The sequence below is a fragment of the Solanum dulcamara genome, chromosome 11 (assembly GCF_947179165.1).
Source record: "Solanum dulcamara chromosome 11, daSolDulc1.2, whole genome shotgun sequence".
Lineage (NCBI taxonomy): Eukaryota > Viridiplantae > Streptophyta > Magnoliopsida > Solanales > Solanaceae > Solanum > Solanum dulcamara.
Genome location: NC_077247.1, coordinates 39,874,269 through 39,888,005, shown reverse-complemented (window position 1 = coordinate 39,888,005; position 13,737 = coordinate 39,874,269). Strand labels below are relative to the sequence as shown.

Here is a 13,737-nt window from a genome sequence, read left to right as displayed (position 1 = left end):
AATAACTTTTCAATGTACTCCAAATATGTTAATTAGATACAAACAATTTGAAAGTATAAAATAATTTTAAAATAAGGATACCATAATTTAGAGAATATTTTAAAATCTCTCAAAATAAGTTGTGCTATATTATCTTAATTAATATTTGCTTGTTCTCTTCGTGACTTCAATATTTATTATTTTAGAAGAAAATATAATTTTTAATTTTTAACTAAGCAAAAACTCTTTAGTGAGATTATTTTATTTTGTTGTGCTTATGATTTATCAGAAATAAGTTTTTTATCCACAAAGATAAATAAAGATAAGGTCTAATTACATCTTACCTTCCTCAAACTCCACATGTGAAATAATAATGACTATGTTATTATTGGCGTTACAAAAATATGAAGTACAATTAATAATTTATTTATTTTTACAAATTACTTTGAATTTTAGCTTCAATTGTCTTACATAAGATTTACATTTTATTTTTAACTGTTTCAATCCATTCTAAAATTTTATATCAAATATTTTAAACATTTTTTCTCTTTCCATCTTTGCATATCATTGTTACATTATCTATTATTTAATTTTTTTATGTATTCTTTTTTATTTATCTTATTGCTCAAATTAATTGAATGAATATTTACATTATATCTATAATTCTTTTATAGATCAATTTCTCTAATATGATATCTTAGTTAATCTTTTTCATTTAATGTACCAATAATCTGAATAATATCATAGTTTATTAAATATAAAAGTCCCTTGACTAACTTCGCTATAAAATTTGTTGTTTGTCATTATTAGTAAATATCATTATTTTAACATTTGTCAATAGTAAGAAAAATAAATCTTTTGAAAACGGTGCATCACATATCAAAAGTTTCTACAACTCCAATAAAGTGAAAAAATTGCAGATAAAAAGTTGTTATGAAAACTCCTACTATTTTTCTAATTTTGTTAATCCAACGGAATACTCCTTTCTAGATTTAAATATATATTTTTAAAATTTTGAATAATTGTGATAACTTAAAAGACATCCTTCAAAATGAAAATAAAATTTAAAATCTTTATGTTTTTTTATTTGAAGATGAAATTATTATTTTATGTTTCTTATGTTGTTCCTTACTTATTTTCCCACATTAATGTGTGTGACTGTGCAATATATATTAATTCTTGTGTGTGTCTTGTAGGTGATTGTGTGAAATGTGAGGAACCTGGGTGAGGGCTTTGGTGTTAGTTTATAAGGTTAGTTAAATTTTATTTTTTTTCTTATAAAACTTTGGATTCATGAACTATTCTAAATTAATATTTCATTTCATGTACCAAATCTAGATTAATAATTGATATATCCCATTATTTTTCTTTAATTTATGCTATTATTAATCTAAGGGTCTATATTATTACACGTACCATGAAAATGGTAGTATCCTTTCTAACAATTTTCATGCATAATAAGAAGATAAATAAAAGATAAAATAAATAATAAATTTTTAAGTTCAACATAAACGCGTTTTGTAAAAAAAAAATAATTAAAAACTTAGACTAAAAACTTAATGACAAAAGATAATAATAATACCTTAACTTGAAAGTTGCAATAAATGAATTTATGAACATTGGAGTAATGTCATTTTCTACCATTTCAAAAAAAAAAATTTAAAAAAATTAACTCAGCTTTTGCCATATGTTTTTTTAGGTGTGATTTAAAAATCTCTCCACTCGAAAAATATCATTAAAGATATAGACTAAATCACTAATATCTTTGAAATTAAATCTACAAAAAAATTATACATTTAGACAAAATTTAAGTTAGGTGATGCTAAATACGTGTTGATATCCTCATTATTGTTATTATATAACACAAGTTTTGTAATTCAATATATTAAATATTTTGAGGCAATATGTCCTGTCACTAAGAACTAAGATAAACATCTTAATACACAACTCTTATTGTAAGGATTTAAGAAAATATAAATACAATAAGAAGAAAGTGGATAGATATATGATACATAGAAACTTTCATCATAAAAAATAGATGAAATAGAATTAAAATTACAGATTTAACAAAATACTTAAATTAGACTTGTATATACTCCATTCAAAAGAATGACACTACTAAAATTTCACATGTAGAAGGAGCCATCACCAAGAATTATGATACATCAACAATACTTCTTACTGCAAAATAAAAAATAAAAAATTAGAATTTTTTTTTTTTTTTTTTTTTTGTAATCACATTTTATTTGCCCATATACCTTGTGCATCTAAATTTCAAGTCATCTTTTTATTTTTCCCTCTCAACCAAATCATCAAAGACTTGGCCATAAAATCCTCTTCTTTTAAGCCCTTTTTCCATTATTTCTCTACACCAAAAAATCGCATGCCAAATTCACTATTGATTTTATACCCTCAATTTTTTATTAATCGTAAAATTTGTAATAAATAAATAAAATTGAATTAAGAAGAGAAAAAAGAAAAAAATCTAATCTTTACGTATTGTCTTATCCACCAAAATGACCATTTAGCACAAAGTTATTGCATTAATACTCCTATTTTAATAGGCATGTTTGTTTTGATAATTGAAGAGCATGATAATTTTCATGGATTCAAAATTTAGTATTTTATCAATAAAAAGTTGGTATATGCATAAGGCATACACAAATCTAAGAGTTAATTACTAAAATAAAAGATAAAATCAAATAGACCAACAAATAATAAAATATCTAAAATTGATACGATGAATTTGTATTAATTGCTTTGAAGCCACATTCTTCAAAAGAGGGAGAAAAGATAAATCATAAACAAAGAGAAAAGAATTTAAGAATAGTTATAGACTAATTTTTTTTTTACAGTTTTCAAATAACTGTCTCCTTATTTTTTGGCTTTATATAAAATATTTTTAAATAATATATATTTGTTTTGCTTTATCTATATCACTTCTATGAAAAAATGAGAAACGTGGGTAAGGGTTTAGGGTGGTTAGTCTGGATATGAGAATTTTTTTCATAATTTTAAAAACAGAATGTTAAAAGTATATAAATTTTAAAATTGGTTATTTTTTCTATCACGTTAATTATTATTTTTTACCATTCAAAACATAATGATAAATAAAAATTTTAAATTAATTTTTATTTTAATGATAAATATAATTTGTTTGATTTGAATTTTTTTAAAAAAAGAAATAGATACTATATATTTAAAGTTTCATTTCAGCAATACGTAACTACTATATTATGAATTAGAACTATCATCCTAAACAGTTTCATACTTTATCTTTAAAAAATATTATATTTAAAATAAAAAAGACAAACTAACCTACATGAGCCTTACCCCATGACCCCACTAACTGTAACCCACTAACTCATAAAGACACGGAGAGGTATTTTTTTAATTAAATTAAATTAAATAGTTAACTTTTTCTGCTTTTGTCTTTAAAAAAATAAAAACGATTTGAAATGTATTTAAATATTATATTTTAAATAGATACCCATTAGGCCATTACTATAATTAAAAAAATACCAAAATATGAATTTACAAAATATTGTAAGAAATTAAAATAATTATAAAACTGTAAAATAAATGGTAACTATCAAAATTGTTTTTTTTTTAAAAAAACTAAATAATATTAAAGACAAAAGACAACTAATTAACCATTTTTGTCCTAAAACTGCCACATGTCTTTATCCTACACTGTCACTTGGCTTAATTCTAGGCTAGACTTCCTTCCTTTTAATTATATATAGATGATAGATAAAAGTTTCATACATAGTTCCTCAAACTTGTTAACAAATTTAATTTATACAACCAAACTACACTTTATTCCAATTGAACACCTAATAAAATGTTTCTATTAGATATTTTCGATCCAAATTTTAAAGGAGGAAATTGCACTTAATATCAAATGTTTATTATGTAAATAAATTAACCACATAAAATATATAATCTCTTTAAATTTCTTAACCACATAAAATAATTTATACTTTGGTTTCTATAATCTAAATTTGTTTGAATTTAGTTCATTACTCCCATCTTTCCAAAAATGTTGGAAATTTTTCAGGTACTATTCAAATTAAGTAAACTTAATCAACATATTAAAATGTATTCTTTTTACCATTTTTATCAGACCAGCCAACTACGTCCAACAGATAACTAAACACTCCATCAATACATGAAAAGAAAACAACAAATACTATTATACAACTCAGGTCTCTGGCATATCCAAGTCACCCCACTGACTGTTTTCTCATTCCGTTTTACAGACATTATTTTCGTAATACAAACAATAAACTTCATAGCACTTGAATGACAAGATTTGATACATCTTGAGCAGAGCTACTCAAGTTATAATATCTAGTATATATAAAAACTTATTAAATCGCGAACCAGCAAACTCAACGAAAAACATCATCTCCTGCGCCATAATGATCCTATCTTCAGTCTGTCTATCTTCCCCGGGAGTCCATGTGATGGTCCTGTCTCAATTATTGCTTGCAGGCGACATGAGAAATCACTCACTTGGTGATGAGTTCTTCTTAATCAAGGAATAGGCATCGCTATATATGGCCACCACGTTTGAAAACACAGCAACGACAATCATAAATATACACAAGATCTTGTCCTTCTTTGTTGCTATGCCATATGGATCTCTGGAACATGAAAGACAGCAACTATATCAGTAACTGGTTGACACTATACATGCTGGGGAAGGACAAGTATTCAGGAACGAGAAAGAAGACGACCTATGGCAAAAGTAAATTGACAAGTGCACATGATCCTAGTAGATCCTGAAATTCTGACAGTTACAATATTTGAACATTGAATTTATAAGTGAACTTACAAGATCATCAGCAGTACCAGCCAAAGCCAAACCTCAAAATTACAAATACCAAAAACTCCTTAGCATTGTTTAAGATAGTGTAAGGGCTTGGCAGGCAACATCAAGAAGAAAAAAGGATAGGAAACAGAAACACTTCTTGCATGTCATATTCTTTAGCTTCTATGTTCACAGAAACCTCTACCTAAGTTGCCCAATTCTTGTCCTCCCAATGGATTTAAAAAATGAAGGATCAAAGACTACGTTCTACTAGCATACATTTCTCCAGACGTGACTTCTTTACTCCTCAAGAAGACATATATAAGCATGAACCTTCTAAACTTAGTAAATATATGTTGTTTCCAGGCCAAATCCCTCCCATACAGAAGTTGGATGCCTATGTCATTAGTTCCAATTTACCATTTCAAAAGGGAGAGGAAGGTCCATTTAAGCAGGAACAACTAGCTCCAGACTTAATGGCTTCCATCGCAGGATGACAAATAAGCATGTTACAACCTAAAATTATAAGTTCATCAAATGCACTAGTAAACGACATTAATCTATTTTTATCAGTCACACTGTCACAGGATGACTGTAAATATGTCACAATCAAAATTTGCAAGAACATCAAGGAAACAATGAAGCTGTTCTTCTATTTCCATTCCACAAACTCTAGTGAATGTTTTAACTCCAATATGTGGAACTTAGATTTGCTCCTGATGGAGCATCCGTATGTTTGCACTTTCTCTTTTGGTCTGGCTGAGGGAGTTAGCAAGATCTCTATGCAAAATTTGGATCCGAGGTTTTGGATAAGAAAATATCAAAACAAGCTCATCCTGGAATAGATTATCTAATAAAAATGTTTTTACCTGAGAGTAACAGAAGCAGGAAATATGAACCCAATGCAAACAGCAGCAGTTGCCCCAGTGAATTGAAAAGCATCCCAGATGCTTGGGATGAAATTTGCACCCAGAAAGATGATGGCTATGAGCCCACTGCTGATCGATGCAAATCTCAAATTGTCACGAGTCAGAGGCCTTGCATAAGGAAAGAGAAGACCATCCAAGTTAACCCTCAATGGATAAAAGACAACAGGAAAGACAAGCATTAGGTGGGCAGCATAGCTGACACGAACGACATCATTGAGCAAGGACCCTAATGGAATTCCAAGATTCGTATCGAAGTTGGCAAGCACGTCATCGAGGGTTGCATCGCCAAATAGGAGAAAACCAAACAGGCTTGTCAACACATACACACTTGAGCAAAGAGCAAGAGAGCTTTTCACGACTGCTCTGATCTGTGTGCTGTCTTCAAGTTCATTTTCTATGGAGTGAACTGCAAAACTTTCACTTTCAGAAAACGAGCAATTCTTAATGTTGCATTTCTAGTTTAACTCTCCTTTAGCTACAAAATCTTCCAATCTGACTAGCATTTAGATCAAGGAAGAAAAATGGGACAAAATATTACATTGAAGTCAATCAGAGATGCGTAAGATAATATATAAAGTGGAGTAGTTGGCTGAATGAATGTAGATTAAGACCAAAGTAGCACATAGTAGGATTATTCAAGTTAATACTAATTTTTCAAAAATGTATGTATTTTGGTTAACTAACAAATACAAATATTAGGATAGAGTAAAAGAAAAAAATAGGGAAATCACATTAATGCAGGGATTTTATTAAGCTTGAAAGATAAAATATCACTAACGAGAGCCTTTGATAATCAAAGATTAAAATGATGCACCAAATAACCAGAATCTGGCAATAATAGAACTTTCTATACAATAAATCCTCTCTGCACTTACATTTGAGCAATACTTTTGTTATAAACTCCAAGGACTATGGCAAAGCATGAAGTTAAGATTTACCAGGGGTGACTAATGAAGATATTATGATACAAATGCTTCATGATAGGTTTATCTAATTTGGCAGAAACCTTTTTATAGCTTTTCTTTTAAAGAAGCATATAAATGTCAACATATGTATTAAAATATAGTTGGGATACTGGATTACGTACCATTATAGTGGCATATATATGCAGTAACGAGTACAGGAACAACTGTAAAGAGCTTAAGGAATGATGTTATATCATACACATCAGGAAACAATCTGGGCATAAGAATAGTTCCATTCATTAGCTTGAATATGGTAATTCCCACCGTCACAACCAGGAATACAACAGCCAAGGCGACTGATAATGCAGACGTAAATCTCAATGAATCTGCAAAGCAAAATAAGGAACTTAGACTTGCTACACTGCATCGTTAAATTCAGGAAGACAATACTATTGATAATGAGACTACTGGTTGATTGCTCTAAATAAAAGGATATAGGAACCTGACCATCAACTCAGAGGCCGATGTCATACATATCTGATGTGATCGTACTCCACAATCAAGTTATCACACACACACGCACACACATATATATATATACATATATATATATATATATATATATATATATATATATAAATATAATATTATTGAACCACGTCATTGCAAGCTCACATTACACTCCTCGAATCTTAATGCTTGTCAAAAACTTCTTCAGTTGATTTAAAGAACTGAAAACTGAATTCTACACTTATTTGGTCTTCATATTTCTTGAAAAAGAGTAGGGCTCCAGCCACATGTAAGAGTGAGTGCTAATCTGGGCTTGTGTTTCTAAAGAGACAGAAATAGAATTCTATTGAACTTACCAAACAGCAACTAGGCATATATACCCAATTGACTAATTAATTCTCAGATTTGAGTAATAAATATAGCACTAAAGGTAAGGATTTGGAAATTAAACTGTACTTTCGAGAACCTAAGATACATCCGGAAAGAACTCACCTATACGCTTCAAGGAAGCCAATGGTGCAAATATGCAAAGAGTGGTGACAAGAAGAATAAAGAATCGACTGTTCCACCAGTGAGTCCCAAACCAGCCTTCCAGGACACCAGCATGGTGATCTCCGCTTGAATTTGTTCCAGAGAGCACATCACCTTTAAGTGGACAATATGAAGAGTGATTACTATAACTATTATGGATTAAAAAGCAAAATAATCAACCTTAATTAGAGTATGAAAGTTGATAAATAAATGTAAGTCTCAAAGGGGTTGTTCAGCTATTTATCTATACCTTACCTATTATAATCATGTATACAACAAGAACACCTATGTTGTTTATAAGTATACATATTTGGAGCAACATCTTCCCATACTTTCCAAAGGCGTCTCCCATAAGACCTCCATAAGAAGCAGCTTTAGAAGTCCTGCTAAATCTAATCAACAACTCAATTGAAGCTTCTGTCAGAAAAGCCATGAAGATGATCATAGCAATCCCAGGAATAAGACCTAACGACTTCATAGTCGCAGGCAAGGCCATGATTCCTGCACCAACAATTGTGGTTGATAGGTTAAATACAGCCCCACTAAAGGAAGCCCCATCGAACTCATCGAATCCAGCATCTTCCTTATGCTTAGTAGGCAACAATGGTGATTGTTCATCAACCACTGCTTGTTTGTTTTTTCGTGATTTCTTCTCGTTTGCTTGTTTAAGGCTTCCAATTGTCATATTTGAATTCAGAAACTCAGCAATTGAGGATTGAAAACTTCACTGACTTTTACACACAAGCTCTCACTTATTGGTTTCTTTAGAAAATATCTGCACATGACAAATACCAAATATCAACACTTCAATCTCAAACTAGCCTGATTAGATTAAACAGCACTATCAGCCATTATTATACAACTCCACTAATTAATAACAATACTAATATCAGACACTTCAAACCACTTTAACAAGGAATTAAACTAGTGAAGCTCCAAGAATACCATACAACAACAACATACCAGTGAAAACTCATAAGTGGGGTCTGGAGAGCATAGAACGCAACCTTACCACCGGAGGTAGAGAGAGGAGGCGGAAAGACCCTCGACTCAAGTACAACTCCAACAATACCATACTAGTTCATTTTCCCAAAAATAAGACATTAAACTAAGGAACAAAAATCATTTCTTTAAAGCCCCAAACATGTCATTCATACCAATAACCATCAACAATATTGATAAAGATCAGCTTCTTTTTTCATGGAAACATCAATAAAGCAATTCACCAAACCGGAATCAACTTGATCTGCAAACTTTCAAGTACTCAAAACTTAAAACCTACCAGAAATTAATGAAAATTAACTAGAAAGCTTGAACAAAAAATTAAAGACCCAGAACAGAAATTTCTCAATATAATGGGCCTGATCAAGTCAGAAGAATGAATGAAGAATCAGTATCCAATCAGGAAAATAGTAAAGACGAAGAGACCATACCAAAGAATGAAATTGATTAGGGTAAAAAATCAATGGCTTTCGTCTTCTTAATATAACGACGAGACGTTGCAATGAAATTATTGGTATTATATTATTCATATATACGTACAGTACCATTGATTACGACGTTAAAGATTCTTGATTTTGAAGATTATAAACGAAAAAACGTGTGGCACTCAAGGCCTTTAAGAAAAAATCCAAACTAAATCAAAATTTATAATACCTTTTAATTTATGTTTAACATGAGAAGCAGGGTGTGTCTATTAACAATTTGTTAATACACCCCACACCTCCTTCTTCAGAATTCAAAGTTTTTGCTCCTGCTCATCTTCACAAACTGCTATTATCTGCATATTATATGTCAATTCCAATATTCAATTGTTAAAAAAAAATATGGGGTTGGATTGATTTTTTTTTTAATAAAAATATTTTCTGTTCAACTACCTGCCCCCTCCCCCCCAAAAATAAAATAAAATTGTCTTAGTTTATGTGATTTTTTTTGTATTTAATACCTAATGGTATAAATTTAAATTTTCTATTTTTTTTAATGAAAATAATTTATAGTTATAAAAATTTATATGTTAAATTTTAAAAATATTTTTTTTCATTCTTAAACTCTAGCATTAGTTATAGAAACATGAATTACTTATTTTTGCATCTACTATTATTTGCACCGAATCAAACCATCTAATTTTAAGAATCACGTATTAGAGTAAGAGTAAATTACACTTTCTAAGGGCTATTCCCCACTCCATGGCACACCTTTGGTTCATCCATTCCGTCCATTCAAACGTAGTGAAATTAAAATTTTCACAAAAGAAATTTGAACTACGAAAAAGTAAACGAACAAAGAGACTGGAGAGGAGGGTTAATATCTACTATATTATATATATAAAAAATAATTTTAATTATATATAAATAATATAATTTTTCACTAAAGAGATGCGGATGAACTCCGATCCTCGATCCTATATGGTTCCACCAATGCATTAAGGGGTCATTTGGTAGAGTGTGTTAGCAAAAATAATGCATGCATTAATTAGATGTATTAGTAGTACCTTGTTTGGTATACTTTTTCATGGCATGTATTAGTTATGTGTATTAAGACTTGCATTACTAATACCATGGATTTCTAGGTATTAGTAACGCAAGGGAATTTATCGCTTGCATTATTATGGTTAAAGACCCAATTATCTTTCAAAACCCTCTTTACATCTTTTTTATCTTAATTGTTGAAGATATTTTTGTAAATAAATATTTTTATGCAATGCATGTTATTTTTTAACACACTAAACCAAATAATGCATAGGAAATATTCTATACATAACTAATGCAAGTATAACTAATACACTCTATTTAGTATTAATTTAATACACCCTACCAAATGGCCCCTAAGCGATATGTGTATTGCACACATTAATTTTGTACAAACACCATATGTGAATATATTTTTTTTTATTGTGATACCTCAATACTTGACAGAGTTTGTTTTTAAAAAAAAACAAACTAAAACAGGTTTAAAAAGTTTTTGAATAATGTTCTGGTTTCATAAAGCTTTAATGTTGAAAGTTTTGCAATTTTTTTTGAAAAAAATACAAATTTGTAATTAGTTCATTCGAAAACTTAAGACAATTTACATTCACGATTTGATCTTAAAATCATTTTCAGGAACAGTTCCTCTATACTCAAATATTATATAAAAAACACTTGACTATTACCGTTGCCTTAACCAAAACCAGTATTTTTTTATTTATTTATAGATTTATGAAGTGGGTCCTATTATTATTTGAATGGTTAGATGAGAGGAAGTTGTGGCAAATTAAAACTAGTCCAAAGTGACATCATGTTTTTATTCTTGTTTTTTTAGTGACTTATTTTACCAAATTGCTGTATTAATTAAGAGCATTTGTAGCTAACTATATTATTTATTTGGCGGAACTCTGCGTTCCGGTCAATAAAATTTTCCAAATGACCGACGACTCGTGAGCTCGGTGGCCTTCTAAAGTTGGCACCAACTTTCACTTAGACACCTAAATCAGGAGATGTTCATTTTAGACACCTCAAGTAAGGTCCCGATATGTCATTTTGACACTTTGTGCTGACTTGGCATATTGCATGTACTGCACCCATTTTGAGCGCGTGAAGAGCGTTTTTTAAAAAATATATATTTTTTAAATTATTTTTTTCTTGTTCTTCTTATTCTCCATTTTCTAGACGTTTTCCTCCATAACTTTGGACCTTGATTTTGTAATCACATTGTCATTGTCTAGATCTAGTTCTTGTTTTTCTTCCATTGTTAATTAGTAACTGATTTTTTAAAAGTAAAGAAGAAAAAATTATGTCTTTGTAAAATAAGACCATTCATTTTGTAACAAGCGAAACTTCAAGTCCTTTTGTTAGCTCTTCTAAGTTCCGCATAAACTTTCTTTTCTTCCATTTAAGTACTAACAATTCACAGCCAACATTTACTCTCAACATTCTCAAATTCCATTTGCAATAATTAAGTTTTCTGAAAATGGGCATGATTTTCGATAAGATCTGTGTTGAAACATCCATAGAATCTGCAGCTGATATTTTAGGTAATTAATTAATTTACTGACTAAAAAGCCCCTATTTAGTTCTTGATCATCTAGTTTTAATTAATCATCAGAAAAATTAAATTATTTTTTAAATCAAATAAGTGTAGATTCAATAGCAGCAGATCTAAAGGAGCAAAAAATAACAGTGATAGGAGAGATGGATACAATTATAGTGGTGAAGAAATTAAAAAAAATTGTTGGTAAAGTTGATATCAATGGGACCAGCTAAAGAAGAGAAGAAAGAGGAAAAAAAGGAAGAGAAAAAAGAGGAAAAGAAAGAAGAAAAAAAGAAAGACAGAGTTGGCATGATATAATTGGCCAACTAATCCATGTGGATGAAATTGTAATACACGCGCTTGAATCCAATAATAAATTATTTAAAAAGGGTTAACATGACATATCAAACCCTTACATAAGATATCTAAAATAAACATCTCTTAGTTTAGATATCTAAATGAAAATTAATGTCAATTTTAAGGGATCATCAATGGATTTCGCCTATTTATTTATTACATCCCCTCAATAGAGACAATAATTGTAGGCTGTAACAGATTCATTAGCACACAATAATTTGATTCAAGTAAGAACGAAAGATTCCAAAGTTAGATGGAATCCAGCTGTTGCTCCAAATTTGCATAAAGGCCGCCCTTTGTTCTCTTCTTGTGTTTTCCCCTTTTTTTCCTTAATTGCCACACCTGCAGGCTGCAACTACGGCCGTTCGGTATTCCATTCAGAATTTCTAAATTTTCTGTTTGCTAATTTGATGATTAATAGTTGAAAATAGATACTAAATGTTAAATTTTTAAATTTTAATAATTCAATATTGGTAAATCAAATTTCAATTAAGTACAGTATTCGGTAATATTATATTGAAATTGTAGGCGATTATATTATAAAGTTAATATTATTACTTTAATTATTTTTATTTTTTTATGTGAAAGCACGATATAATTGAAGACCAACAAGTAAGATGATATTAAAAAAAAACTAAAAAACATATGTATTTGGGTTATTTATATCTAGTCTTTAACTTTCTCTTTAGGCTTTTATTAATGAGCAAGGAGTTGTTGATATATGATCTTCATTAAATAAATAATTCGATATTATGAAAATATTGAATATCAAATGGTAATAATGTGTCATATCAAATCCAAACCTAAATACCGTAATTCTAAAATTTTACTCCCAAATACAATATCGAATGCCAAATTACTAAGAATTTCGATTTGGTTCGGTTCGATAATTTGATTTTTCATATTTTATGTCCAACCCTACCTACAACATTCTTTTTTAACATTTATATTGAGTTTTAGTTAAATTTGAATTCGCGCATTATAGGACTCAATTATGAAGTGATGCTTCTAACATGATTTTTTCTAATTCCAGAGATTCTACTTAAGGAAGGAGTGATCCCGCATCATCCTACTGCAACCATGAATTCTTACTTGTTTGGCCATGTGAGATGAGTGAAGTTCAAATTTTATTTGGACATGCAATGTGAATTTTTAAATTATATTTTTTTTGAAAACATAAAATCTCCATAAGTTGTTAAAACTATCAAAATTGCCCAATTCTTTATACAATCTTACCATATAAGCAAAAGTTCATAACAAAAGTATAATACATTATCACAAATTTATTCTAACAAGAATACAATGTTTATAGATCGAACTTTACTTCAATAAAATGAGTAAAATTGAATATGAATTATAGTATACTACTCTTTAATCGTGTCATTTGTCGGTAAATATGTTATTATTAACTATATCATCATGTTTATATTTCGTGAATATTTCATTACCCCTTTTACATTCTCGCAAAAAAATGTTTAGATATAAAATATAGGATTCTTATGGGTTAATATTTATATTTGAAAAATATGAAATTATGATATAAAATTTCCAAAAATTAATTTTATCTCATAATTTCAAATTACTAGATGAAGAGCCCGTTTGGATGGGCTTAAAAAAGTAACTTTTATGTATGAAGTGCTTTTAGAATTTTGAAGTGCTGAAAGTTATTTTTATAAATAAGCAGATGAGTGTTTGGATAAAA

General features: G+C 29.3%; 1 protein-coding gene across 3 annotated transcripts; it reads right to left on the bottom strand.

Moving 5' to 3' along the window:
* Positions 1-4,147: 4,147 nt before the first annotated feature.
* Positions 4,148-9,346, bottom strand: LOC129872111 (amino acid transporter AVT6B-like). 3 transcript variants are annotated; one of them, XM_055946987.1, is made up of 6 exons: positions 9,327-9,346; positions 7,926-8,445; positions 7,632-7,784; positions 6,812-7,015; positions 5,665-6,130; positions 4,148-4,628 (listed from the first exon to the last, which is right to left on the bottom strand). In XM_055946987.1, exons 2-6 carry the CDS (start codon positions 8,353-8,355, stop codon positions 4,490-4,492), a joined length of 1,392 nt encoding a protein of 463 aa, XP_055802962.1. In that variant the 5' UTR covers positions 8,356-8,445; positions 9,327-9,346; the 3' UTR covers positions 4,148-4,489. The 3 variants fall into 3 exon arrangements, with proteins under 3 accessions (XP_055802962.1, XP_055802960.1, XP_055802961.1); XM_055946985.1 differs by lacking the exon at positions 9,327-9,346 and adding an exon at positions 9,104-9,193; XM_055946986.1 differs by lacking the exon at positions 9,327-9,346 and adding an exon at positions 8,634-8,656.
* Between the last annotated feature and the right edge of the window lie 4,391 nt (positions 9,347-13,737).